At 53.7% G+C, this 26,594-nt stretch overlaps 1 protein-coding gene across 2 annotated transcripts in view; it reads right to left on the reverse strand.

Annotated features, from left to right (window-relative positions):
- IFT172 (intraflagellar transport 172) overlaps window positions 1–26,594 on the reverse strand; it is a 113,063-nt gene that overhangs the window by 42,846 nt on the left and 43,623 nt on the right. For both annotated transcript variants that reach the window (XM_066594342.1, XM_066594341.1), the window contains exons 15-27: window positions 25,213–25,325; window positions 21,046–21,213; window positions 20,814–20,950; window positions 20,569–20,676; window positions 20,408–20,492; window positions 19,403–19,495; window positions 19,145–19,222; window positions 18,822–19,070; window positions 17,721–17,799; window positions 17,254–17,374; window positions 12,477–12,621; window positions 3,510–3,599; window positions 3,234–3,331 (exon numbers count right to left, since the gene is read on the reverse strand). In XM_066594342.1, the coding sequence (XP_066450439.1) occupies window positions 3,234–3,331; window positions 3,510–3,599; window positions 12,477–12,621; window positions 17,254–17,374; window positions 17,721–17,799; window positions 18,822–19,070; window positions 19,145–19,222; window positions 19,403–19,495; window positions 20,408–20,492; window positions 20,569–20,676; window positions 20,814–20,950; window positions 21,046–21,213; window positions 25,213–25,325 (1,564 nt within the window). The remainder of the gene's footprint in view (window positions 1–3,233; window positions 3,332–3,509; window positions 3,600–12,476; window positions 12,622–17,253; window positions 17,375–17,720; window positions 17,800–18,821; window positions 19,071–19,144; window positions 19,223–19,402; window positions 19,496–20,407; window positions 20,493–20,568; window positions 20,677–20,813; window positions 20,951–21,045; window positions 21,214–25,212; window positions 25,326–26,594) is intronic.

Below are 26,594 nucleotides of genomic sequence, written 5' to 3' on the forward strand. Positions count from 1 at the left end.
CTGCTTCTTATCTGTCTGCCTTCTTGTAGTACTCCTGCTTCTTCTGCTCCTTACCTCCCTGCCTCCTTGTAGCGCTCCTGCTTATCTCTCTGCCTCCTTGTAGTACTCCTTCTCCTGCTCACTTCTCTGCCTCCTTGTAGTGCTCCTGCTTCTCCCGCTCCTTACCTCCCTGCCTCCTTGTAGTGCTCCTGCTTCTTACCTCTCTACCTCCTTGTAGTGCTCCTGCTTCTTACCTCTCTGCCTCCTTGTAGTGCTCCTGCTTCTGACCTCCCTGCCTCCTTGTTGTACTCCTGCTTCTCCTGCTCCTTACCTCTCTGCCTCCTTGTAGTGCTCCTGTTTCTTACCTCTCTGCCTCCTTGTAGTACTCCTGCTTCTTACCTCTCTGCCTCCGTGTAGTACTCCTGCTCCTTACCTCTCTGCCTCCTTCTAGTACTCCTGCTTCTCCTGCTCCTTACCTCTCTGCCTCCTTGTAGTACTCCTGCTTCTCCTGCTCCTTACCTCTCTGCCTCCTTGTAGTGCTCCTGCTTCTTACCTCTCTGCATCCTTCTAGTGCTCCTGCTTCTTACCTCCCTGCCCCCTTGTAGTGCTCCTGCTTCTTATCTGTCTGCCTCCTTGTAGTACTCCTGCTTCTTCTGCTCCTTACCTCTCTGCCTCCTTCTAGTGCTCCTGCTTCTCCTGCTCCTTACCTCTCTGCCTCCTTCTAGTGTTCCTGCTTCTTACCTCCCTGCCTCCTTGTAGTGCTCCTGCTTCTTATCTCTCTACCTCCTCGCAGTGCCCCTGCTTCTCTAGCTCCTTACCTCTCTGCCTCCTTGCAGTGCCCCTGATTCTCCCACTCCTTACCTCCCTGCCTCCTTGTAGTACTCCTGCTTCTCACCTCTCTGCCTCCTTGCAGTGCCCCTGCTTCTCACCTCTCTGCCTCCTTGCAGTGCCCCTGCTTCTCCAGCTCCTTACCTCTCTGCCTCCTTGTAGTATCCCTGCTTCTCCCGCCCCTTACCTCTCTGCCTCGTTGTAGTGCCCCCACTTCTCTTGCTCCTTACCTCTCTGCCTCCTTCTAGTACTCCTGCTTCTCCTGCTCCTTACCTCCCTGCCTCCTTGTAGTACTCTTGCTTCTCACCTCTCTGCCTCCTTGTAGTACTCCTGCTTCTCCTGCTCCTTACCTCGCTGCCTCCTTGTAGTACTCCTGCTTCTCCTGCTCCTTACCTCTCTGCCTCTATGTAGTGCTCCTGCTTCTCCTGCTTCTTACCTCCCTGCCTCCTTGTAGTGCTCCTGCTTCTTATCTGTCTGCCTTCTTGTAGTACTCCTGCTTCTTCTGCTCCTTACCTCCCTGCCTCCTTGTAGCGCTCCTGCTTATCTCTCTGCCTCCTTGTAGTACTCCTTCTCCTGCTCACTTCTCTGCCTCCTTGTAGTGCTCCTGCTTCTCCCGCTCCTTACCTCCCTGCCTCCTTGTAGTGCTCCTGCTTCTTACCTCTCTACCTCCTTGTAGTGCTCCTGCTTCTTACCTCTCTGCCTCCTTGTAGTGCTCCTGCTTCTGACCTCCCTGCCTCCTTGTTGTACTCCTGCTTCTCCTGCTCCTTACCTCTCTGCCTCCTTGTAGTGCTCCTGTTTCTTACCTCTCTGCCTCCTTGTAGTACTCCTGCTTCTTACCTCTCTGCCTCCGTGTAGTACTCCTGCTCCTTACCTCTCTGCCTCCTTCTAGTACTCCTGCTTCTCCTGCTCCTTACCTCTCTGCCTCCTTGTAGTACTCCTGCTTCTCCTGCTCCTTACCTCTCTGCCTCCTTGTAGTGCTCCTGCTTCTTACCTCTCTGCATCCTTCTAGTGCTCCTGCTTCTTACCTCCCTGCCCCCTTGTAGTGCTCCTGCTTCTTATCTGTCTGCCTCCTTGTAGTACTCCTGCTTCTTCTGCTCCTTACCTCTCTGCCTCCTTCTAGTGCTCCTGCTTCTCCTGCTCCTTACCTCTCTGCCTCCTTCTAGTGTTCCTGCTTCTTACCTCCCTGCCTCCTTGTAGTGCTCCTGCTTCTTATCTCTCTACCTCCTCGCAGTGCCCCTGCTTCTCTAGCTCCTTACCTCTCTGCCTCCTTGCAGTGCCCCTGATTCTCCCACTCCTTACCTCCCTGCCTCCTTGTAGTACTCCTGCTTCTCACCTCTCTGCCTCCTTGCAGTGCCCCTGCTTCTCACCTCTCTGCCTCCTTGCAGTGCCCCTGCTTCTCCAGCTCCTTACCTCTCTGCCTCCTTGTAGTATCCCTGCTTCTCCCGCCCCTTACCTCTCTGCCTCGTTGTAGTGCCCCCACTTCTCTTGCTCCTTACCTCTCTGCCTCCTTGTAGTGCCCCCGGTTCTCCTGCTCCTTACCGCTCTGCCTCCTTTTAGTGCTCTTCCTTCTTACCTCTCTTCCTCCCTGCAGTGCTCCTGCTTCTCCTGCTCCTTACCTCTCTGCCTCCTTGTAGTGCTCCTGCTCCTTACCTATCTGCCTCCTTGTAGTGCCCCCACTTCTCCTGCTCCTTACCTCTCAGCCTCCTTGTTGTGCACTTGCTTGTCCCGCTCCTTACGTCTCTGCCTCCTTCTAGTGCTCCTGCTTCTTACCTCTCTGCCTCCTTGTAGTGCTCCTGCTTCTCCCAGTCCTTACCTCTCTGCCTTCTTGTAGTGCCCCAGCTTGTCCCACCCCTTGCCTCTCTGCCTCCTGGTAGTGCCCCAGCTTGTCCCACCCCTTACCTCTCGGCCTCCTTGTAGTGCCCCTGCTTCTCCCACTCCTTACCTGTTGGCCTCCTTGTAGTGCTCCTGCTTCTTACCTCTTTGCCTCCTTGTAGTGCTCCTGCTTCTCCCAGTCCTTACGTCTCTGCCTCCTTGTAGTGCCCCAGCGTCTCCCACTCCTTACCGCTCTGCCTGTTTGTAGTGCTCCTGCTTCTTCCACTCCTTGCTTCTCTGCCTCCTTGTACTGCTCCTGCTTCTTCCACTCCTTGCCTCTCTGCCTCCTTCTAGTACTCCTGCTTCTTACCTCTTGGCCTCCTTGTAGTGCCCCTGCTTCTCCCACTCCTTACCTTCTTGTAGTGCTCCTGCTTCTCCCACTCCTCACCTCTCTGCCTTCTTATAGTGCCCCTGCTTCTCCAACTCCTTACATGTCTGCATCCTTGCAGTGCCCCTGCTTCTCCAGCTTCTTATCTCTCTGCCTCCTTTTAGTGTCCCTGCTCCTTCCACTCCTTACCTCTTTGCCTGCTGCTTTTAGTGCCCCTGCTCCTTACCTCTCAGCCTCCTTGTAGTGCCCCCGCTTCTCCTGCTCCTTGGCTTGGGTAATATAAAGAACAGATACGTCTTCCGGGTTCATGCACTTCACGGCCAGCTAAGAAGGAAAGCACAACACATGTGACTGCGGGCTCTACGTATAGAACCATATAGTAAGGGTTTAGTAAGATGTACATATACTCTAAAGGAGTTTATCGGCGTAAGTAAGTACTAAAATCCTAAATTCTGCCACCATTGACTTACCCCACTACCGCCACATATATCCCATGACTCACCACATGTGCTTGTTCCCAGCGGCCAGCTTGTGTGTACATGTCAATCGCCTCCTTACTCCTCCCAGCCTTAATATACAGCTGCTCAGCGAGCTGGAAATATAAGCACAAGAAAAGGGTGAGAGACCAGCATGACGGAGTGGAGGACCGGCCTGTACAAGACGTTCCCAATATATACAGATCAGCATGACGGAGTGGAGGACCGGCCTGTTCAGGACGTTCCCAATATATACAGATCAGCATGACGGAGTGGAGGACCGGCCTGTACAAGACGTTCCCAATATATACAGATCAGCATGACGGAGCAGAGGACCGGCCTGTACAAGACATTCCCAATATATACAGATCAGCATGACGGAGCAGAGGACCGGCCTGTACAGGACGTTCCCAATATATACAGATCAGCATGACGGAGCGGAGGACCGGCCTGTACAAGACGTTCCCAATATATACAGATCAGCATGACGGAGCGGAGGACCGGCCTGTACAAGACGTTCCCAATATATACAGATCAGCATGACGGAGCGGAGGACCGGCCTGTACAAGACGTTCCCAATACATACAGATCAGCATGACGGAGCAGAGGACCGGCCTGTACAGGACGTTCCCAATATATACAGATCAGCATGACGGAGCGGAGGACCGGCCTGTACAAGACGTTCCCAATATATACAGATCAGCATGACGGAGCGGAGGACCGGCCTGTACAAGACATTCCCAATATATACAGATCAGCATGACGGAGCGGAGGACCGGCCTGTACAAGACGTTCCCAATATATACAGACCAGCATGACGGAGCGGAGGACCGGCCTGTACAAGACGTTCCCAATATATACAGATCAGCATGACGGAGCGGAGGACCGGCCTGTACAAGACGTTCCCAATATATACAGATCAGCATGACGGAGCGGAGGACCAGCCTGTACGAGACGTTCCCAATATATACAGATCAGCATGACGGAGCGGAGGACCAGCCTGTACAAGACATTCCCAATATATACAGATCAGCATGACGGAGCGGAGGACCGGCCTGTACAAGACGTTCCCAATACATACAGATCAGCATGACGGAGCAGAGGACCGGCCTGTACAAGACATTCCCAATATATACAGATCAGCATGACGGAGCAGAGGACCGGCCTGTACAAGACGTTCCCAATATATACAGATCAGCATGACGGAGTGGAGGACCGGCCTGTACAAGACGTTCCCAATATATACAGATCAGCATGACGGAGTGGAGGACCGGCCTGTACAAGCTGTTCCCAATATATACAGATCAGCATGACGCGGCAGAGGACCGGCCTGTACAAGACGTTCCCAATATATACAGATCAGCATGACGGAGCAGAGGACCGGCCTGTACAAGACGTTCCCAATATATACAGATCAGCATGACGGAGCAGAGGACCGGCCTGTACAAGACGTTCCCAATATATACAGATCAGCATGACGGAGCAGAGGACCGGCCTGTACAAGACATTCCCAATATATACAGATCAGCATGACGGAGCGGAGGACCGGCCTGTACAAGACATTCCCAATATATACAGATCAGCATGACGGAGCAGAGGACCGGCCTGTACAAGACGTTCCCAATATATACAGATCAGCATGACGGAGCAGAGGACCGGCCTGTACAAGACGTTCCCAATATATACAGATCAGCATGACGGAGCAGAGGACCGGCCTGTACAAGACGTTCCCAATATATACAGATCAGCATGACGGAGCGGAGGACCTGCCTGTACAAGACGTTCCCAATATATACAGATCAGCATGACGGAGCAGAGGACCGGCCTGTACAAGACGTTCCCAATATATACAGATCAGCATGACGGAGCGGAGGACCGGCCTGTACAAGACGTTCCCAATATATACAGATCAGCATGACGGAGCGGAGGACCGGCCTGTACAAGACGTTCCCAATATATACAGATCAGTATGACGCGGCAGAGGACCGGCCTGTACAAGATGTTCCCAATATATACAGATCAGCATGACGGAGCAGAGGACCGGCCTGTACAAGCTGTTCCCAATATATACAGATCAGCATGACGGAGCGGAGGACCGGCCTGTACAAGCTGTTCCCAATATATACAGATTAGCATGACGGAGCGGAGGACCGGCCTGTACAAGCTGTTCCCAATATATACAGATCAGCATGACGGAGCGGAGGACCGGCCTGTACAAGCTGTTCCCAATATATACAGATCAGCATGACGGAGCGGAGGACCGGCCTGTACAAGACATTCCCAATATATACAGATCAGCATGACGGAGCGGAGGACCGGCCTGTACAAGATGTTCCCAATATATACAGATCAGCATTGCGGAGCGAAGGACCGGCCTGTACAAGACGTTCCCAATATATACAGATCAGCATGACGGAGCAGAGGACCGGCCTGTACAAGACGTTCCCAATATATACAGATCAGCATGACGCGGCAGAGGACCGGCCTGTACAAGATGTTCCCAATATATACAGATCAGCATGACGGAGCAGAGGACCGGCCTGTACAGGACGTTCCCAATATATACAGATCAGCATGACGCGGCAGAGGACCGGCCTGTACAAGATGTTCCCAATATATACAGATCAGCATGACGGAGTGGAGGACCGGCCTGTACAAGACGTTCCCAATATATACAGATCAGCATGACGCGGCAGAGGACCGGCCTGTACAAGATGTTCCCAATATATACAGATCAGCATGACGCGGCAGAGGACCGGCCTGTACAAGATGTTCCCAATATATACAGATCAGCATGACGGAGCAGAGGACCGGCCTGTACAAGACGTTCCCAATATATACAGATCCGCATTGCGGAGTGGAGGACCGGCCTGTACAAGACGTTCCCAATATATACAGATCAGCATGACGGAGCAGAGGACCGGCCTGTACAAGACGTTCCCAATATATACAGATCAGCATGACGGAGCAGAGGACCGGCCTGTACAAGACGTTCCCAATATATACAGATCAGCATGACGGAGCGGAGGACCGGCCTGTACAAGACGTTCCCAATACATACAGATCAGCATGACGGAGTGGAGGACCTGCCTGTACAAGACATTCCCAATATATACAGATCAGCATTGTGGAGCAGAGGACCGGCCTGTACAAGATGTTCCCAATATATACAGATCAGCATGACGGAGCGGAGGACCGGCCTGTACAAGACGTTCCCAATATATACAGATCAGCATGACGGAGCGGAGGACCGGCCTGTACAAGATGTTCCCACTATATACAGATCAGCAGGACGGAGTGGAGGACCGGCCTGTACAAGACATTCCCAATATATACAGATCAGCATTGTGGAGCAGAGGACCGGCCTGTACAAGATGTTCCCAATATATACAGATCAGCATGACGGAGCGGAGGACCGGCCTGTACAAGACGTTCCCAATATATACAGATCAGCATGACAGAGCGGAGGACCGGCCTGTACAAGATGTTCCCAATATATACAGATCAGCATGACGGAGTGGAGGACCGGCCTGTACAAGATGTTCCCACTATATACAGATCAGCAGGACGGAGTGGAGGACCGGCCTGTACAAGACGTTCCCAATATATACAGATCAGCATGACGGAGCGGAGGACCGGCCTGTACAAGATGTTCCCAATATATACAGATCAGCATGACGGAGCAGAGGACCGGCCTGTACAAGACGTTCCCAATATATACAGATCCGCATTGCGGAGTGGAGGACCGGCCTGTACAAGACGTTCCCAATATATACAGATCAGCATGACGGAGCAGAGGACCGGCCTGTACAAGACGTTCCCAATATATACAGATCAGCATGACGGAGCGGAGGACCGGCCTGTACAAGACGTTCCCAATACATACAGATCAGCATGACGGAGTGGAGGACCTGCCTGTACAAGACGTTCCCAATATATACAGATCAGCATGACGGAGCGGAGGACCAGCCTGTACAAGACGTTCCCAATATATACAGATCAGCATGACACGGCGGAGGACCGGCCTGTACAAGATATTCCCAATATATACAGATCAGCATTGCGGAGCGGAGGACCGGCCTGTACAAGACGTTCCCAATATACACAGATCAGCATTGCGGAGGGGAGGACCGGCCTGTACAAGACATTCCCAATATATACAGATCAGCATGACGGAGCGGAGGACCGGCCTGTACAAGACATTCCCAATATATACAGATCAGCATGACGGAGTGGAGGACCGGCCTGTACAAGACGTTCCCAATACATACAGATCAGCATTGCGGAGCGGAGGACCGGCCTGTACAAGACGTTCCCAATATATACAGATCAGCATGACGGAGCGGAGGACCAGCCTGTACAAGACGTTCCCAATATATACAGATCAGCATGACGGAGCGGAGACTGGCCTGTACAAGACGCTCCAGGCAAAATATACACCCTGGCTGGGATGCAGTTCTCATGAATGGACATAAACGTATATCTTATGGATGGCGCATGCTTACCATCTGCAGTAAGAGCTGGCTGTAACAGACAACCGACCTTCTGCTGTTAGCCACTTACATGCCACGACCAACATTGATTGCAGCATGTAAGTGGTTAACTGAGGGAGGGCACTCTCTGTGTGATGTCATTGGCCCTCTGCCACGTAATTGTGGATGGCCGATGGGTTGCTATGGCAAGCGGATGGCAGGCAATGGTGTCCAGGTCTGCCATGGCCTGTGATCACTATGAGAAGCCATAATGCACTGCAGTATCAGTCTGATCATGGCATCACGGGTTCAAATCCCCTATTTGTGCACTTTACCCTGAATGAATTGTAAGAATTGCGGCATCTTGTTGAGTCTGTGACTGCTGGGCGACGCCGAACCTCCCCGTCAGACCCTGGAGCCGCCCGGACACGGCGAGCAGCAGGGATAGGGGCATGGTATCTCGGGGAAGCACGGTCTGCACGCTGGGTGGACCCGGTCAGACGAAATATCCGCGTATCCCCGGCAGTCAGCACCATCTGGCGGTTTTACTGCCCGACTTCGCTTTCCTTCAGCCACCAGTTATTTTTGCTGTTTTCCCGTTTACGGCAGTTGTTTATCTCTTTTCTCACTGACTTTTCTGCTTTTTTGTGTTTTATTTGGAGTAATAAAAGAAAGCCAAACATTTTTTTAGTTGATAGCGTAAATGTACAAATCTAAAATAAAGTCCAGGATCGGCTCCTCATTCTGTTCTGATATATAATTTGCATAGTTTTGGGCTGCGCATACGGCGGCGGTTTTGCTTGGCGGTCGGTCGTTTTCTTTTTTACGTATATATTTTTATTTTATTCTGTAAGTTTCTCTTTAGTTATTTTTGTAACTATTTTTTTACCATCTTTGATGTCATAAGACCCCTGGGGGTCATTCACATGGTTTTTATTTGACACTTTTCCACTGTAGCTGGGCATCCATAGGAGCCGCATCCATAGGAGCTCCAGTTACAGGGGAAATATCCCCCTGTAGTGACAATAGACACTAACAGCACTGATCGGGGTCTGATAGGACCCTGCAGCTCTGCTGTGTCAGGGGGCTCCCCGTGGTCACATGATCGCCGGGTCACATAGTGGAAGAAATACTTTTACTTTCACTTCTTAGTACATAGCGCTCACTGAGTGCTATATACCCAGAAAAGGGAAGGCAGAAAGAGTTAAAAACAGCTTCTTCCTTCTCCTCTGAGTCCTCTGCTGTGTCTGACAGCTGAGGACCCAACCTGCTTCTGCTTGATTGCAGCAGCAGAGGCTTAAAACCCGTGTCGTGCTTCTGCTATGCCGAGATTAAAGCCCAGGACTAAGTGCCACGTATTTACCGTGCTTGGTACCTAAGGGGTTAAGGGGAGGATGGGTCCTGAAGAAAACCAAGAGACAAATGCCCAAACCCTGAGGGCTCCACCACTATACTGCGGGTAGCAGACAGGCTTCCTTATATAACGGAGGGGGATCATCAGACCAAACCGCGCTTCCAGTCATCAGTAGACACGGGGCCACTGTACTCATTGGTGTGACCTCAGAGTGGTTGTGTTCTCTCCTCACACCGGAAATACAAAAAAACACAAGAAGGTCCATTTGACGTCACCATTTTTTCCTCATGGTCTTCTGCTAACACAGTGTGGGGGGGGGGGGGAGTGCGTATTTGTTGTGTCTTCACGCAATCCCATAAGACTTTAACCCCTTAGTGATGGAGCCAAATTTTGGAGATCTGACATGTGTCACTTAACATATCATAACTCCGTAAAGGTTCTGCAGATCCAAGTGATTCTGACAGTGTTTTTTCGCTACATTTTGTACTTCATTTGGGTGATAAAAATAGACCGATAGAATTTGTATATGTTTATTAAAAGTGCCAAAATTGGGAAAATTTTGAAAACATTTGTCATTTTTTTACATTTTCAACTGTAATATCTCCAATATGTGCAAACAGACTGTACAAATTGTTGATGATATATATTCCTATCAGTTTACTTTATTCTGGACGCACATTGGAAAAACTTTAGTTTTTTTTAACCATTTAGGAGACGCACAAATGTAACATTACTTTTCAGCATTTTGAGGAACACTTTGTTTTCCTGCACCAATCCAAGATTGGAAAGGCTCATAGGAGTCAAAATGATTGATACTCCCACAAATGACCCCATTTTATAAACTACACCCCTTATTTTGACCCCACAGTTTCTTTTCAGGAATTAATGCAATTTAGAGGAGAAAAAATAAAATTTCATAGTTTTGCAAAGACAGGATTTTTTTCTATGGTGCACATGAAAATAAGCATTTACACCCCAAAATGGATCCCCCTGTTTGTCCCGTGTTCAGAGACATACTGTGGCCCCAATCTGCTAACAGGACACATGGCTAGGCCCATAATGGAGGAACACCCGTTGGATTTCAGGGCACAGCTGAATTAATTCCAGGCTGCGCCCTTCTCAGCATTCCCCAAATCTTAGATAAAATTAGTGATATAAACTGTGTGGTATGTCTGAAGATGGGTAATTACGGGGGCTGGTAGGGATGGGCACATGGGGCAATAATCCGGGTATCCCTCCTCCTCTCATGCTTTTTGGGGGTATTTCGTGACCTCAGCGGCCGGGCCGGGGGGTAAAGTGTCGCTCTGTGAGTCTCAGTAATCTTGCTGCGGTGCGGCGGTCTCACACAGAAGACGCTCAACAAGCTGCTCCTGGAGCTGCATGAAGGCGAGCGTTCCCGGGGCTTCTTGTAAATTACGGATTACAGGTAGCGGTCTGAATAACGCCGGGCTCACACAGCCGTAGGCGGAATCCGCTTGTGGAGGCCCGCAGCAGATCCCAGCTGTGAGCCCTGCGTACGGTCGCGATCGCATCGCTGAGGGGAGATGAAGCTTCACCTTTTTTTTACTCTTACTTTATGGCCATTATCCATTGGGTAACGGTGAACACGTGACCAGGAACCGCTCACCGCCCCCCCTCCCCCCAGGTGTGTGCGCAGACGCTGGAGTAAGGTCCGGGGCCCTAGGTATGTCATTTCATCCTCCCTCACGGATATGATCCATGACCGGAAAATGAAACGTAAGCTTTTTTTAAACTTTTTTTTAACTTTTAATTCTTTTTTTTACACTTTTTTCTACTTTAAATGCTGACTGTTATCCATTGGATCCCAGTGATCATGTCCCCGGTGACATCCCTCTGCTCCTGGCTACACATGGTAGCCAGGAGCAGAGGGATTTTGAATTTCCCGGGGCTTGAGCCCCTCTGTGCACGCCCTTGATGATTGACATCGGGCGCGCATGTGCAGAAGGGGACTTCAGGTCCCAGAAGACCAGGACATGGCGGAGGACCTGGGGTGAGTATTTTCACCTCCCCCATGGATCCGTTCCATGAGGGGAGATGAAACTGGCACTTTTTAAAAAAACTTTAGCGATCGCCGCTATCCATTGGATAGCGGCGATCACGGGCCCGGGGACCGCGGTGACTTCTCCTGGTTCCTGGCTACCTTCAGGAGCCAGGAGATTTAAAAGTCATTAGTCTGGCGTACATGCGCAGAAGAGAAGAGCCGCGACGGGTCCCGGAGGACCAGTGCACCGCAGGGCACCATGGACAAGGCAGGTGAGCATGCTCAGCTGCTCTGATGGATCCGATCCATCAGGGCAGCTAAATATTTAACTTTTTAAAAACTTTTTCCTCACTTTATTGCGATCGGCGCTTTCCATTGGATAGCACCGCTCGCATTGCCGGGGGGGGGGGAGGGGTTTCCCCGCAGCCTAGGATGACAGCTCCGGTTTGTCGGCTACCTGTGGGCACTGACGGCAATGGAGCTGTCCTGTCCAGAGACAAGAGGGCTTCAATCCAAAGAGGATGCATGTTTTACGTCCTCTAGGATTAAAGCCCACTTAGCTAGGACATAAAAAGGCAATGGGGCCGTCACTAAAGGGTTAATGGGCATTTTCAGTCCTTGACCCAAAACTTCCTTTTTTTTTTTTTTTTTTTACACAAGTGAAAACCGCTCGTCTCAATAAACCGAAGGCAAATCAACGGGGTTTATGCGGTCTGTACTACGCCGATCAGCTGGTCACAAGGCAAATGAGCATGTGCATTGAGCCAATGTCTGCAGGGAGACGACAGCTCCCCTTTTCACTGCAGTGGCCAGGTTTGGTATTACAGGCAAAGATCCCATTGAAGTGAATAGGAACTTTGCCTGTAATACCAAGTCTGGCCACTACAGTAAGAATGGAGCTGTCTGCTTTCTGCAGAAATCAGCTCAGTGGTTGTGTGGATCAGCGTGGTGAACAGCTAATTGGTGGGAGTCCCAAGCAGCTGCAACCTACCTATCTACTACTGATGGCCTGTCGTAAGGATAAGTTATAACTGGACAACCTCTCTAACAACAAACGGAGTCCACGAGCGTATCATTACTGCATACATTGGCAGTCCCGGTGTAGACATATACACTGATAGCCCCTTGTATATATAGGATATCCCAGCAGTAACCATTTCCTGACCTCGTACTCCTGCACCGAGCTGTAATGCTGCGCTATCTTCAGGTAATAGTCGCTGGCCGTCCGCGGCTCCTGAAGCTCCAGGATGTGAATGGCCTTCTTCCACTGCCGAGCCCCTAGCGCAGCTTCAATGGCCTTTACAGAGCAGCTGAGGGGAGGTAAACGTATGTCATATAGAGCTACCTGAACCCTAATACAAGAGCCCGAACCCCAAAAATAACAAGTCTGCATCCCTAAACTATAACCCCCCTAACTTTAAAGGAAGTCTGTGACTGTGGAACGTGTGACGTCTCAGTGGGCGGAGCTTGTGATGTTAGGGTGCTTGCAATGGGCAAAGTCTTTAGACTGTGGGCAGGTGGAGGGCCGCCCATTGGGCAGTCCACGGCTCATTTGCATATAGTGCGCGGTGCCCTTCACCACCGATCCCTGGGCGCTGGAGACGCAGAGATGTATGTTCTTCATATTGTCTGACATCGGCGGTATATTCAGACTTCCTCTAATAGAACCCCTCAACACTAAGAATACAACCCCAACTCCAAGAAGGCCGGGACGCTGGAAAATGGGGAGAAACGGAAAAAGTGGGAATCTCTTCTAACCGGATTATCTTCCCAGCAGACCACATCGGGGGCGGACATTGTTACATTTCATTAAAGAAAGAACACATGTATTCAGACACTGATGGCAGCGACACATCTCACAACAGTCGGGGGTGGGGCCGTGTCTACCGTGGGGAGCACCCCCTCTGCTGGGAGGTGAGGAGATTGCTGGAGTAATGGGGAGGACTGTTGCCCCATCCGTGTCTGATGGAGGATTCCAACCGCTCCGCAGTCCTCGGGTGTCTTCACGGGATTAATAATTTTGTTTCATAATGCACCAAATGTTACCTACTAGTGGACGGTCTGGACTGCAGGCGGCTGGTTCACCCCGGACTCTTCTCCTGTGAAGCTGTTGTGATGGACGCAGTATATGGTGGAAGGTCTGGACTGCAGGCGACCGGTTCACCCCGGACTCCTCCTGTGTAGCCATGCTGTTGTGAAGGATGTAGTATATGGTGGAAGGTCTGGACTGCAGGCAGCCGGTTCACCCCGGACTCTTCTCCTGTGAAGCTGTTGTGATGGACGCAGTATATGGTGGAAGGTCTGGACTGCAGGCGACCGGTTCACCCCGGACTCTTCTCCTGTGAAGCCATGCTGTTGTGATGGATGTAGTATATGGTGGAAGGCCTGGACTGCAGGCAGCCGGGTCACCCCAGACTCTTCTCCTGTGAAGCCATACTGTTGTGATGGATGTAGTATATGGTGGAAGGCCTGGACTGCAGGCAGCCGGGTCACCCCAGACTCTTCTCCTGTGATGCTGTTGTGATGGACATAGTATGTGGTGGAAGGTCTGGACTGCAGCTGGTTCACCCCGGACTCTTCTCCTGTGAAGCTGTTGTGATGGACGTAGTATATGGTGGAAGGTCCGGACTGCAGGCAGCCGGTTCACCCCGGACTCTTCTCCTGTGAAGCCATACTGTTGTGATGGATGCAGTATATGGTGGAAGGTCTGAACTGCAGGCGGCCGGTTCACACCGGACTCTTCTCCTGTGAAGCTGTTGTGATGGATGTAGTATATGGTGGAAGGTCCGGACTGCAGGCGGTCGGTTCACCCCGGACTCTTCTCCTGTGAAGCCATGCTGTAGTGATGGATGTAGTATATGGTGGAAGGTCCGGACTGCAGGCGGCCGGTTCACACCGGACTCTTCTCCTGTGAAGCTGTTGTGATGGATGTAGTATATGGTGGAAGGTCCGGACTGCAGGCGGTCGGTTCACCCCAGACTCTTCTCCTGTGAAGCCATACTGTTGTGATGGATGTAGTATATGGTGGAAGGTCTGGACTGCAGGCGGCTGGTTCACTCCGGACTCTTCTCCTGTGAAGCTGTTGTGATGGATGCAGTATGTGTTGGGAGGTCTGGACTGCAGGTGGCCGGTTCACCCCAGACTCTTCTCCTGTGAAGCCATGCTGTTGCGATGGATGCAGTATGTGGTGGAAGGTCTGGACTGCAGGCAGCTGGTTCACTCCGGACTCTTCTCCTGTGAAGCTGTTGTGATGGATGTAGTATGTGGTGGAAGGTCTGGACTGCAGGCGGCCGGTTCACCCCAGACTCTTCTCCTGTGAAGCCATGCTGTTGCGATGGATGCAGTATGTGGTGGAAGGTCTGGACTGCAGGAGGCCAGTTCACCCCGGACTTTTCTCCTGTGAAGCTGTTGTAATGGATGTAGTATGTGGTGGAAGGTCTGGACTGCAGGCGGCCGGTTCACCCTGGACTCTTCTCCTGTGAAGCCATACTGTTGTGATGGATGCAGTATATGGTGGAAGGTCTGGACTGCAGGCGGCTGGTTCACCCCGGACTCTTCTCCAGTGAAGCTGTTGTGATGGATGTAGTATATGGTGGAAGGTCTGGACTGCAGGCGGCCGGTTCACCCCGGACTCTTCTCCTGTGAAGCCATACTGTTGTGATGGATGCAGTATATGGTGGAAGGTCTGGACTGCAGGCGGCTGGTTCACTCCGGACTCTTCTCCTGTGAAGCTGTTGTGATGGATGTAGTATGTGGTGGAAGGTCTGGACTGCAGGCGGCCGGTTCACCCCGGACTCGTCTCCTGTAAAGCCATGCTGTTGTGATGGATGCAGTATATGGTGGAAGGTCTGGACTGCAGGCGGCTGGTTCACCCCGGACTCTTCTCCAGTGAAGCTGTTGTGATGGATGTAGTATATGGTGGAAGATCAGGACTGCAGGCGGTCGGTTCACTCCAGACTCTTCTCCTGTGAAGCTGTTGTGATGAATGCAGTATATGGAGAAAGGTCCGGACTGCAGGCGGCCGGTTCACCCCGGACTCTTCTCCTGTTAAGCCATGCTGTTCGGATTGATGCAGTATGTGGTGGAAGGTCCACCCCGGACTCTTCTCCTGTGAAGCCATGCTGTTGTGATGGATGCAGTATATGATGGAAGGTCTGGACTGCAGGCGGTCGGTTCACCCCGGACTCTTCTCCTGTAAAGCCATGCTGTTGTGATGGATGTAGTATATGATGGAAGGGCTGGACTGCAGGCGGAGGGTTCACCCCGGACTCTTCTCCTGTAAAGCCATGCTGTTGTGATGGATGCAGTATATGATGGAAGGTCTGCACTGCAGGCGGCCGGTTCATCCCGAACTCTTCTCCAGTGAAGCCATGCTGTTGTGATAGATGCAGTATATGGTGGAAGGTCTGGACTGCAGGCGGCCGGTTCACCCTGGACTCTTCTCCTGTGAAGCTGTTGTGATGGATGTAGTATATGATGGAAGGTCTGGACTGCAGGCGGCCGGTTCACCCCGGACTCTTCTCCAGTGAAGCCATGCTGTTGTGATGGATGCAGTATGTGGTGGAAGGTCCGGACTGCAGGCGGACGGTTCACCTTGGACTCTTCATCTGTTAAGCCATGCTGCTGTGATGGATGCAGCATATGGTGGAAGGTCCAGACTGCAGGCGGTCGGTTCACCCCGGACTCTTCTCCAGTGAAGCCATGCTGTTGTGATGGATGCAGTATATGGTGGAAGGTCTGGACTGCAGGCGGTCGGTTCACCCCGGACTCTTCTCCTGTGAAGCTGTTGTGATGGATGTAGTATATAATGGAAGGTCTGGACTGCAGGCGGCCGGTTCACCCCGGACTCTTCTCCAGTGAAGCCATGCTGTTGTGATGGATGCAGTATATGGTGGAAGGTCCGGACTGCAGGCGGACGGTTCACCTTGGACTCTTCATCTGTTAAGCCATGCTGCTGTGATGGATGCAGCATATGGTGGAAGGTCCAGACTGCAGGCGGTCGGTTCACCCCGGACTCTTCTCCAGTGAAGCCATGCTGTTGTGATGGATGCAGTATATGGTGGAAGGTCCAGACTGCAGGCGGTCGGTTCACCCTGGACTCTTCTCCTGTTAAGCCGTGCTGTTGGGATTAATGCAGTATGTGGTTTAGCATTGTCCTGCTGAAAAATACAAGATCTTCACTGAGCACAGACCTGTTCTCCATTGTGCCTCGGTCCACTGTAAATGAGGTTTGGCCCAGAGAAGACGCCGGCGCTCCTGGATCGTGGTGGTATACGGCTTCTCTGCATGATACAGGTGTAGCTTACATTTGTGGATTGTACAGTGATTCCTTGAAGTATTCCTGAGCGCTGCAGTGATTACATTACAGAATCATGTCTGTATATAATGCTGCGCCGCCTGAGGGCCGTAGATCTCCAGCATCCAGTACTGACCCTCGGCCTTCTCCCTTCTCTGACTCTACTGATATTATGTCCTGTAGATGGTGGATATTCAAAGTCTTCACAACTTTACGTTGAAGAACATTTTTTCTGGTTGGTCCATAATGTTTAGGCGCAGTTTCTCACAGATTGCTGAACCTCCGACCATCTTTACTTCTGAGAGACTCGGCCTCTCTAACATGCTCTTTTTATACAGTCATGTGACTTAGTAGAAAATTAACCCTCCAGCTGATTTTCATTAGTACCACCTACTTTTCCCGCCTTTGTTACTGCTGCCCCATCTTTTGTGAGATGTGTTGCTGCCAGCAATGTCTAAATGGAAACATGCCTCCCTCCTGCCTCCTGATTTGTGTTCTACTGTGGATAAAATATGCAGATTCCCAGGTCATTGCATTCTTATTTTTTCTTTACATTTTTGCACAGTCCCAACTTTTTTGGAATTGGGGTTGTACGACGGCCCTGAGAAGCACTCAAGCCCAGATGAATGATGGGATTAGCACTCACCCAGCTTCAATGTAGTGATTGATGGCGGCATCCAACTGCTTCTGCTGCACCAGATAATCCCCCCAGGACTCCTCCAGCTTCACCACCTCTGCAGGAAAGGCCACACGGGCGAGCTCCACCGCTGCCAAGCAGACATCACCATTAGACAACAGACAATGGGTTAGGTAAAGCGGAGGGGTGGGAAAGCGGGGTGACTTTGCTGCACTCCAGATATGTGACCATCTACTCACCAGGGAACCCAAACCAACAGGACACCCAGCCAGGAGTGTCGGTCACCTGCACCATGGTAGGAGGCCGCTTCTCCCATGAATTAGTTCATGGTACCCCCAGGAAAAACACTCTCCTGCAGTGTGAGCCCGGCCTTATCACCTCATGATGGGGATGTTCCAGCGGCACATACATGACCCCGGAGGGAAGCCTCCAGGTCACACGGCCACGTGACGGACGGAAGGTCTGCAGGTACTTACCTTTCCGAAAAGCAAAGCCCTTGCAGTAGCATTCTAGAGCCCGACGGGAGTTGTTAATCTTCTCCAAGAGATCCCCGGCCTGTAACAGAGCAGATCACCAAGTAATGAAGGAAACTGAAACAGACACGAGATGAAGAGCTAGATAAAGGAGAGAACAGCAAACAAAGAACAAGGAACGGATCACAGGAAAGTCTAGAACAAGAGAAAGAGAGGGATACAAATCCAGAACAAGGAACGGATCACAGGAAAGTCTAGAACAAGGGAAAAAGGGATACAAATCCAGAACACAGAAGGGAGTGCTAGACCAAGACTCAACACCTAGAACAAAGGTAAAGACACAGAGGGTCCTAGATCTAGAACAACGTGTAGATCAAAGCACAGACATAGAAAGCTTTAGCTTTACAACAAGGCTTAGAAAGAGGAATAGTTCTAAATCTAGAACAAGCTATAAACAGAGCAGGTTCTAGATCTAGAACAAACCATAGACACAGGGGGATCCAGACCAACATACATAGAAAGCTCTAGACTTAAAACAAAGTACAGCTAGAAATAGGTCTAGAACAAACTATAGACAGAGAGGGATCTAGATACAGGAGGATCATGCAGGAGGAGGACTACAGCAGTATCTGACAAACAGCAGGCATAAGGAAGGGGTTAAACAGGCTTTGTCATTACAACAAAACCCAATCCACCCGCTGAGCGCGGCCTAAAATTAAAAAGAGGCCATGCCCACCTCTCCAGGAGCCCCGGGACACAGCTGAGAGCCGCCGCTGTTATCGGTGGCGACTCCCGTATAGACTGCCCGGCGGAGGTCTGGTGTCATCTGCAGCACAGTTAGAGGGGCCGGTGCTGATAGCAGGAGCATGGAAAGGTGAGGCTGTGGCCTCTGATCGGCTGCAGTGGGCACCAGACCTCCGCCGGGCCGTCTACCCAGAAGTCATCACAGTTAATAGCGGCGGCTCTCAGCTGCGTACCGGGGCTGCAAGGAAGGTGGGCATGCCCTTTTTTTGATTGTAGGCCAGGCTCAGCGGGTGGATTGGGTTTAGTTGTAATGACAGAACCCCATAATACTTTGATTACGACCCGGGTAACATCACTCACCCTCTCATAGAATTCGCCCTTTATGAGGGCAGCGGTAACTCTCCCGATGAGCTCAGGCTGCAGCAGGAGCCCCTCCTGACCCATGCACAGTCTGGCGGCTTTGGCTGGGAGTCCTGCGCGGAGGTAAAGATTGACCGCAGCCACGTAGTCGCCCTCCTGCTCCCGCACGTCTCCGGCCTTCTCCTCCTGGTGGCTGTCAGCAAGGTACTGTAGGTAGGTGCGCTTCAGGTTCTCCAGCTCTGGATGACCCTGGGGAAATAAGTGGAACGTCATATACTGCATACAGCCTGCCGGGGCCATGTGCCGACATACACGGCTCCTACCTTGGCCTCTGCTACAGCGATGCATTCATCCCACATGTGCAGCTCCTGGTACATCATGATGGCTTCCGTCACCGCGTTCTGAGGAGGAGCGGGCGATAGAGATCATTACTGCCAGCGTCACAAGACATAGAGGCCGGGCACAGCAATAGGCATACAGAACTCATATAGCAGACCGGGCATGATCCCTGGCACATGGCACATATGACATATTACACTGCAGTACAGACACAGCAACGCCTCCAGTCTCCGTCCACCTACTTGTTCCAGGAAAATCATCTCAGCCAGTTTGTAGTTCCTGTGCAGCATGGCGAGTCGGGCCTGGACCTTGTAATTTCTTGAGCCATCACCACCCTGAAAGTAGAGAAACAGACAACATAACGGTGGAATCACCCCCCAAACACCGCATGCGTGCAGAATAAACCGTGACCAATACAGGGGCCGCTGACCCGCCCAGCCCCCAGCCCCACCCAGGAGCAGGGCCTGCCAACCCCCCCCCCCAGCCCCACCCAGGAGCGGGGCCTGCCGACCCCCCCCCCAAGCCCCACCCAGGAGCGGGGCCTGCCGACCCCCCCCCCAGCCCCACCCGGGAGCGGGGCCTGCCGACCCCCCCCCCCCCAGCCCCACCCGGGAGCGGGGCCTGCCGACCCCCCCCCCCCAGCCCCACCCGGGAGCGAAGCCTGCCGACCCCCCCCCCCAGCCCCACCCGGGAGCGAAGCCTGCCAACCGCCCAGCCCCACCCAGGAGCGGGGCCTGCCAACCGCCCAGCCCCACCCAGGAGCGGGGCCTGCCAACCGCCCAGCCCCACCCAGGAGCGGCGCCTGCCGACCGCCCAGCCCCACCCAGGAGCGGCGCCTGCCGACCGCCCAGGCCCACCCAGGAGCAGGGCCTGCCAACCGCCCAGCCCCACCCAGGAGCGGGGCCTGCCAACCGCCCAGCCCCACCCAGGAGCGGCGCCTGCCAACCGCCCAGCCCCACCCAGGAGCGGGGCCTGCCGACCGCCCAGCCCCACCCAGGAGCGGGGCCTGCCGACCGCCCAGCCCCACCCAGGAGCGGGGTCTCCCGACCCCTACGGTCCCACCCAGGAGCGGGGCCTGCCGACCCCTACGGTCCCACCCAGGAGCGGGGCCTGCCGACCCCTACGGTCCCACCCAGGAGCGGGGCCTGCCGACCCCTACGGTCCCACCCAGGAGCGGGGCCTGCCGACCGCCAATGTAAAGAACAAGGCTCAGCATCAATAAGTAAGCATGAGGACGGGATACTCACAAATTCCTCGGCTGTCTGATCTGCAAGCTCGTTGGTGTCACGAAGAAATCTTGCTTTAGCCACATCTCCCAGAGCCGAGAAACACCTGCAGAGAGATGAGCTGTAACCTCAGCAGGAAGCCAACCCCTTGTACCCCACACATTGCTGCAGCGGACCCGGACCTCTCGGCTATGTGTAGGTGCTTGGTCTCCAGAGCCAGCTTGCTGAGACTCTTCCACATAGCTTCCGTCTCGGAGGACATCTCCAAGGTCTCGAGGAATGCTGCAGCGCTGCGGGAATATGGAGAACGGACATCAGAGTGATGAAGAGGAAGCTGTGAGACGACGGCCACGAGCCGCGCGGCTAGCAGGTCATTCCCGGTGATGTGGGCTATATCCCGGGACAGAACCGCCATCACCAGCCTTACCGGTAATAGTCTCCATCATCCATGGCCGTGCCGAACTCTATGAGTCCCTCATCCAGAGTGTAGGATACAGTGTTAACCCCTTCAGCGACAATGACTTCGGTCTTCCCCTCGCTGCGCTCCAGCTCCACAATGTCTCCCTATAGAAACAGAAGACACGTTACCCACATGATGTAGGTTTATGATGCCGGACGGGTGAGACCTGCCAGGGGCTCGTATGTCCGTCACCTATTACCTTCAGCGGGAACATGGTGACCCTCTCTGGAGAATCAATATTGTACCAGACACACAGGTTGCTGCGGTTCTGTGCCACCACCACATCGCTGCCCGGCACCCACTGGACATAGGAGCAGTAATTCAGGATGGTCGTCTTATGCCCATCGGACACATCAAAGAGGTTTAGCTGCAAGACAAAAGGGGTCAAAAGGTAAGCTGGCAAAATATATGTACAGTGCCATGTTAACAGGGGAGAACTGGGACCAGAGGGACGAGGGGCATCTACAGGGACCAGGGAAGAACTGGGGCCGGAGGACGAGGGGTATCTACAGGAATCAGGGGAGAACTGGGACCAGAGGACGAGGGGCATCTACAGGGACCAGGAGCGAACTGGGACCAGAGGGATGAGGGGCATCTACAGTGACCAGGGGAGAACTGGATGATGAGGGGCATCTACAGGGACCAGGGGAGAACTGGGACCGGAGGACGAGGGGCATCTACAGGAATCAGGGGAGAACTGGGACCAGAGGACGAGGGCATCTACAGTGACCAGGGGAGAACTGGGACCGGAGGACGAGGGGCATCTACAGGAATCAGGGGAGAACTGGGACCAGAGGACGAGGGCATCTACAGTGACCAGGGGAGAACTGGGACCGGAGGACGAGGGGCATCTACAGGAATCAGGGGAGAACTGGGACCAGAGGACGAGGGGCATCTACAGGGACCAGGAGAGAACTGGGACCAGAGGGATGAGGGCATCTACAGTGACCAGGGAAGAACTGGGACTGGAGGACGAGGGGCATCTACAGGAATCAGGGGAGAACTGGGACTGGAGGACGAGGGGCATCTACAGAGACCAGGGGAGAATTGGGACCGGAGGACGAGGGGCATCTACAGGGACCAGGGGAGAACTGGGACCGGAGGATGAGGGGCATCTACAGGGACCAGGGGAGAACTGGGACCGTAGGACGAGGGGCATCTACGGGGACCAGGGGAGAACAGGGACCAGGGAATAAGGAGCATCTACAGTGACCAGGGGAGAACTGGGACCGGAGGACGAGGGGCATCTACAGGGACCAGGGGAGAACTGGGACTGGAGGACGAGGGGCATCTACAGAGACCAGGGGAGAATTGGGACCGGAGGATGAGGGGCATCTACAGTGACCAGGGGAGAACTGGGACCGGAGGACGAGGGGCATCTACAGGAATCAGGGGAGAACTGGGACCAGAGGACGAGGGGCATCTACAGGGACCAGGAGAGAACTGGGGCCGGAGGACGAGGGCATCTACAGAGACCAGGGGAGAATTGGGACCGGAGGACGAGGGGCATCTACAGGGACCAGGGGAGAACTGGGACCGGAGGATGAGGGGCATCTACAGGGACCAAGGGGGAACTGGGACCGTAGGACGAGGGGCATCTACGGGGACCAGGGGAGAACAGGGACCAGGGAATGAGGAGCATCTACAGTGACCAGGGGAGAACTGGGACCGGAGGACGAGGGGCATCTACAGGAATCAGGGGAGAACTGGATGATGAGGGGCATCTACAGGGACCAGGGGAGAACTGGGGCCGGAGGACGGGGGGTATCTACAGGAATCAGGGGAGAACTGGGACCAGAGGACGAGGGGCATCTACAGGGACCAGGAGCGAACTGGGACCAGAGGGATGAGGGGCATCTACAGGGACCAGGGGAGAACTGGGGCCGGAGGACGAGGGCATCTACAGAGACCAGGGGAGAATTGGGACCGGAGGACGAGGGGCATCTACAGGGACCAGGGGAGAACTGGGACCGGAGGATGAGGGGCATCTACAGGGACCAAGGGGGAACTGGGACCGTAGGACGAGGGGCATCTACGGGGACCAGGGGAGAACAGGGACCAGGGAATGAGGAGCATCTACAGTGACCAGGGGAGAACTGGGACCGGAGGACGAGGGGCATCTACAGGGACCAGGGGAGAATTGAGACCGGAGGACGAGGGGCATCTACAGGGACCAGGGGAGAACTGGGACCGGAGGATGAGGGGCATCTACAGGGACCAGGGGAGAACTGGGACCGGAGGATGAGGGGCATCTACAGGGACCAGGGGGGAACTGGGACGGTAGAACGAGGGGCATCTACGGGGACCAGGGGAGAACAGGGACCAGGGAATGAGGAGCATCTACAGTGACCAGGGGAGAACTGGGACCGGAGGACGAGGGGCATCTACAGGGACCAGGGGAGAACTGGGACCGGAGGACGAGGGCATCTACAGGGACCAGGGGAGAACTGGGACCGGAGGACGAGGGCATCTACAGGAATCAGGGGAGAACTGGGACCGGAGGACGAGGGGCCTCTACACGGACCAGGGGAGAACTGGGACCAAGGAATGAGGGACATCTACAGGAATCAGGGGAGAACTGGGACCAGGGAATGAGGAGCATCTACAGTGACCAGGGGAGAACTGGGACCGGGGGACGAGAGGCATCTACAGGGACCAGGGGAGAACTGGGACCGGAGGACGAGGGCATCTACAGGGACCAGGGGAGAACTGGGACCGGAGGACGAGGGCATCTACAGGGACCAGGGGAGAACTGGGACCGGAGGACGAGGGCATCTATGGGAATCAGGGGAGAACTGGGATTGGAGGACGAGGGGCATCTACACGGACCAGGGGAGAACTGGGACCAAGGAATGAGGGGCATCTACAGTGACCAGGGGAGAACTGGGACCGGAGGACGAGGGCATCTACAGGAATCAGGGGAGAACTGGGACCAGGGAATGAGGAGCATCTACAGTGACCAGGGGAGAACTGGGACCGGGGGACGAGAGGCATCTACAGGGACCAGGGGAGAACTGGGACCGGAGGACGAGGGCATCTACAGGGACCAGGGGAGAACTGGGACCGGAGGACGAGGGCATCTACAGGGACCAGGGGAGAACTGGGACCGGAGGACGAGGGCATCTATGGGAATCAGGGGAGAACTGGGATTGGAGGACGAGGGGCATCTACACGGACCAGGGGAGAACTGGGACCAAGGAATGAGGGGCATCTACAGTGACCAGGGGAGAACTGGGACCGGGGAATGAGGGGCATCTACAGTGACCAGGGGAGAACTGGGACCGGAGGACGAGGGGCATCTACAGGGACCAAGGGAGAACTGGCGCCGGAGGACGAGGGCATCTACAGTGACCAGGGGAGAACTGGGACCAAGGAATGAGGGGCATCTACAGTGACCAGGGGAGAACTGGGACCAAGGAATGAGGGGCATCTACAGTGACCAGGGGAGAACTGGGACCGGAGGACGAGGGGCATTTACAGGGACCAGGGGAGAACTGGGGCCGGAGGACGAGGGCATCTACAGTGACCATGGGAGAACTGGGACCAAGGAATGAGGGGCATCTACAGTGACCAGGGGAGAACTGGGGCTGGAGGACGAGGGCATCTACAGTGACCAGGGAAGAACTGGGACCGGAGGACGAGGGGCATCTACAGGGACCAGGGGAGAAGTGGGACTGGAGGACGAGGGGCATCTACAGGAATCAGGGGAGAAGTGGGACAGGAGGACGAGGGCATCTACAGTGACCAGGGGAGAACTGGGACCAAGGAATGAGGGGCATCTACAGGAATCAGGGTATCAGGGGAGAACTGGGACAGGGATGGAGGGCATTTGCGGAGACCAAAGCATCAAAGGTCAACTGGGATGGGGGGGCAGGTGGGGTGGAGGGCATGGACAGGAACTATGACATCAGAGGAGAGAATAGGGACCAGATGATTGTGGTGCATTGATTGGGACCATGATATCAGGCAAGAATGATGAGAGATAGAGAAGGAGTGGAGCTAGACCAAATAGAGGCAGATGCGGTAAAAACGGGTTTAACCTTGTCCTGGTCGGAGGTCTTGATGGTGGAATGGCAAGAGAGATATGTGCATCAAATGGAGAGTGCAGCCATCCCAGGAAACATGCAACCCGTAGGTGGACATACATAGCATGGGATGATGTAGACCAAAAAACTGGGAATAAGGGGCAACCCTTTGTGCACATACACAAATATTGTTGGATATTGAGGAAGACCACCAGTGCAGCAGACAGGGCACCAGCGGGCACCAGAAAGAAGTGTCGGCGTGGTCAGGGCACCACAGGCTGAAGTGCAGAGGGTAGCTGCCCAGATGGGTGTTAGGTGGAGGGCAGGAGGGGTTCTCTCACCTGTAGCTTCTTATCCCTGAAGAGAAGTTTATGGCCGGTTTCATTCAGCTCCAACCAATCGATTTTGGTGTCGTGAGTGACCAGGCCCAGATTATACCCGGAGAGCAGATCCACTGCAAGGGAGATGGAGGAGAGATGATCACTACTATCCCCATCATCCAACAAAGTGCCCTTGTGAGAAGACGCCACTATCCTTATCATCCTACATAAAGGATGCGTAATACCCAAGTATTGAGGAATTGGCTGAGGTCAGTGTATGAGGACAGGAGCGGTAGGTACCTATAGCCGAGGTCAGTGTGTGAGGACAGGAGCGGTAGGTACCTATAGCTGAGGTCAGTGTATGAGGACAGGAGCGGTAGGTACTTATAGCTGAGGTCAGTGTATGAGGAAAGGAGCAGTAGGTACCTATAGCTGAGGTCAGTGTATGAGGACAGCAGCGGTAGGTACCTATAGCCGAGGTCAGTGTATGAGGACAGGAGCGGTAGACACCTATAGCCGAGGTCAGTGTATGAGGACAGGAGCGGTAGGTGCCTATAGCTGAGGTCAGTGTATGAAGACAGGAGCGGTAGATACCTATGACTGAGGTCAGTGTATGAGTACAGGAGCGGTAGGTGCCTATAGATGAGGTCAGTGTATGAGGACAGGAGCGGTAGGTGCCTATAGCTGAGGTCAGTGTATGAGGACAGGAGTGGTAGACACCTTTAGCCGAGGTCAGTGTATGAGGACAGGAGTGGTAGATACCTATAGCTGAGGTCAGTGTATGAGGACAGGAGCGGTAGACACCTTTAGCCGAGGTCAGTGTATGAGGACAGGAGCGGTAGACACCTATAGCCGAGGTCAGTGTATGAAGACAGGAGCGGTAGATACCTATAGCTGAGGTCAGTGTATGCGGACAGGAGCGGTAGGTACCTATAGCTGAGGTCAGTGTATGAGGACAGGAGCGGTAGGTACTTATGACTGAGGTCAGTGTATGAGGACAGGAGCGGTAGGTACCTATGGCTGAGGTCAGTGTATGAGGACAGGAGCGGTAGGTACCTATGGCTGAGGTCAGTGTATGAGGACAGGAGCGGTAGGTACCTATGGCTGAGGTCAGTGTATGAGGACAGGAGCGGTAGGTACCTATGGCTGAGGTCAGTGTATGAGGACAGGAGCGGTAGACACCTATAGCCGAGGTCAGTGTATGAGGACAGGAGCGGTAGGTACCTATGGCTGAGGTCAGTGTATGAGGACAGGAGCGGTAGACACCTATAGCCGAGGTCAGTGTATGAGGACAGGAGCGGTAGACACCTATAGCCGAAGTCAGTGTATGAGGACAGGAGCGGTAGACACCTATAGCCGAAGTCAGTGTATGAGGACAGGAGCGGTAGACACCTACAGCTGAG

This window comes from Eleutherodactylus coqui, chromosome 1 (genome assembly GCF_035609145.1).
Source record: "Eleutherodactylus coqui strain aEleCoq1 chromosome 1, aEleCoq1.hap1, whole genome shotgun sequence".
In the NCBI taxonomy this organism is placed as follows: domain Eukaryota; kingdom Metazoa; phylum Chordata; class Amphibia; order Anura; family Eleutherodactylidae; genus Eleutherodactylus; species Eleutherodactylus coqui.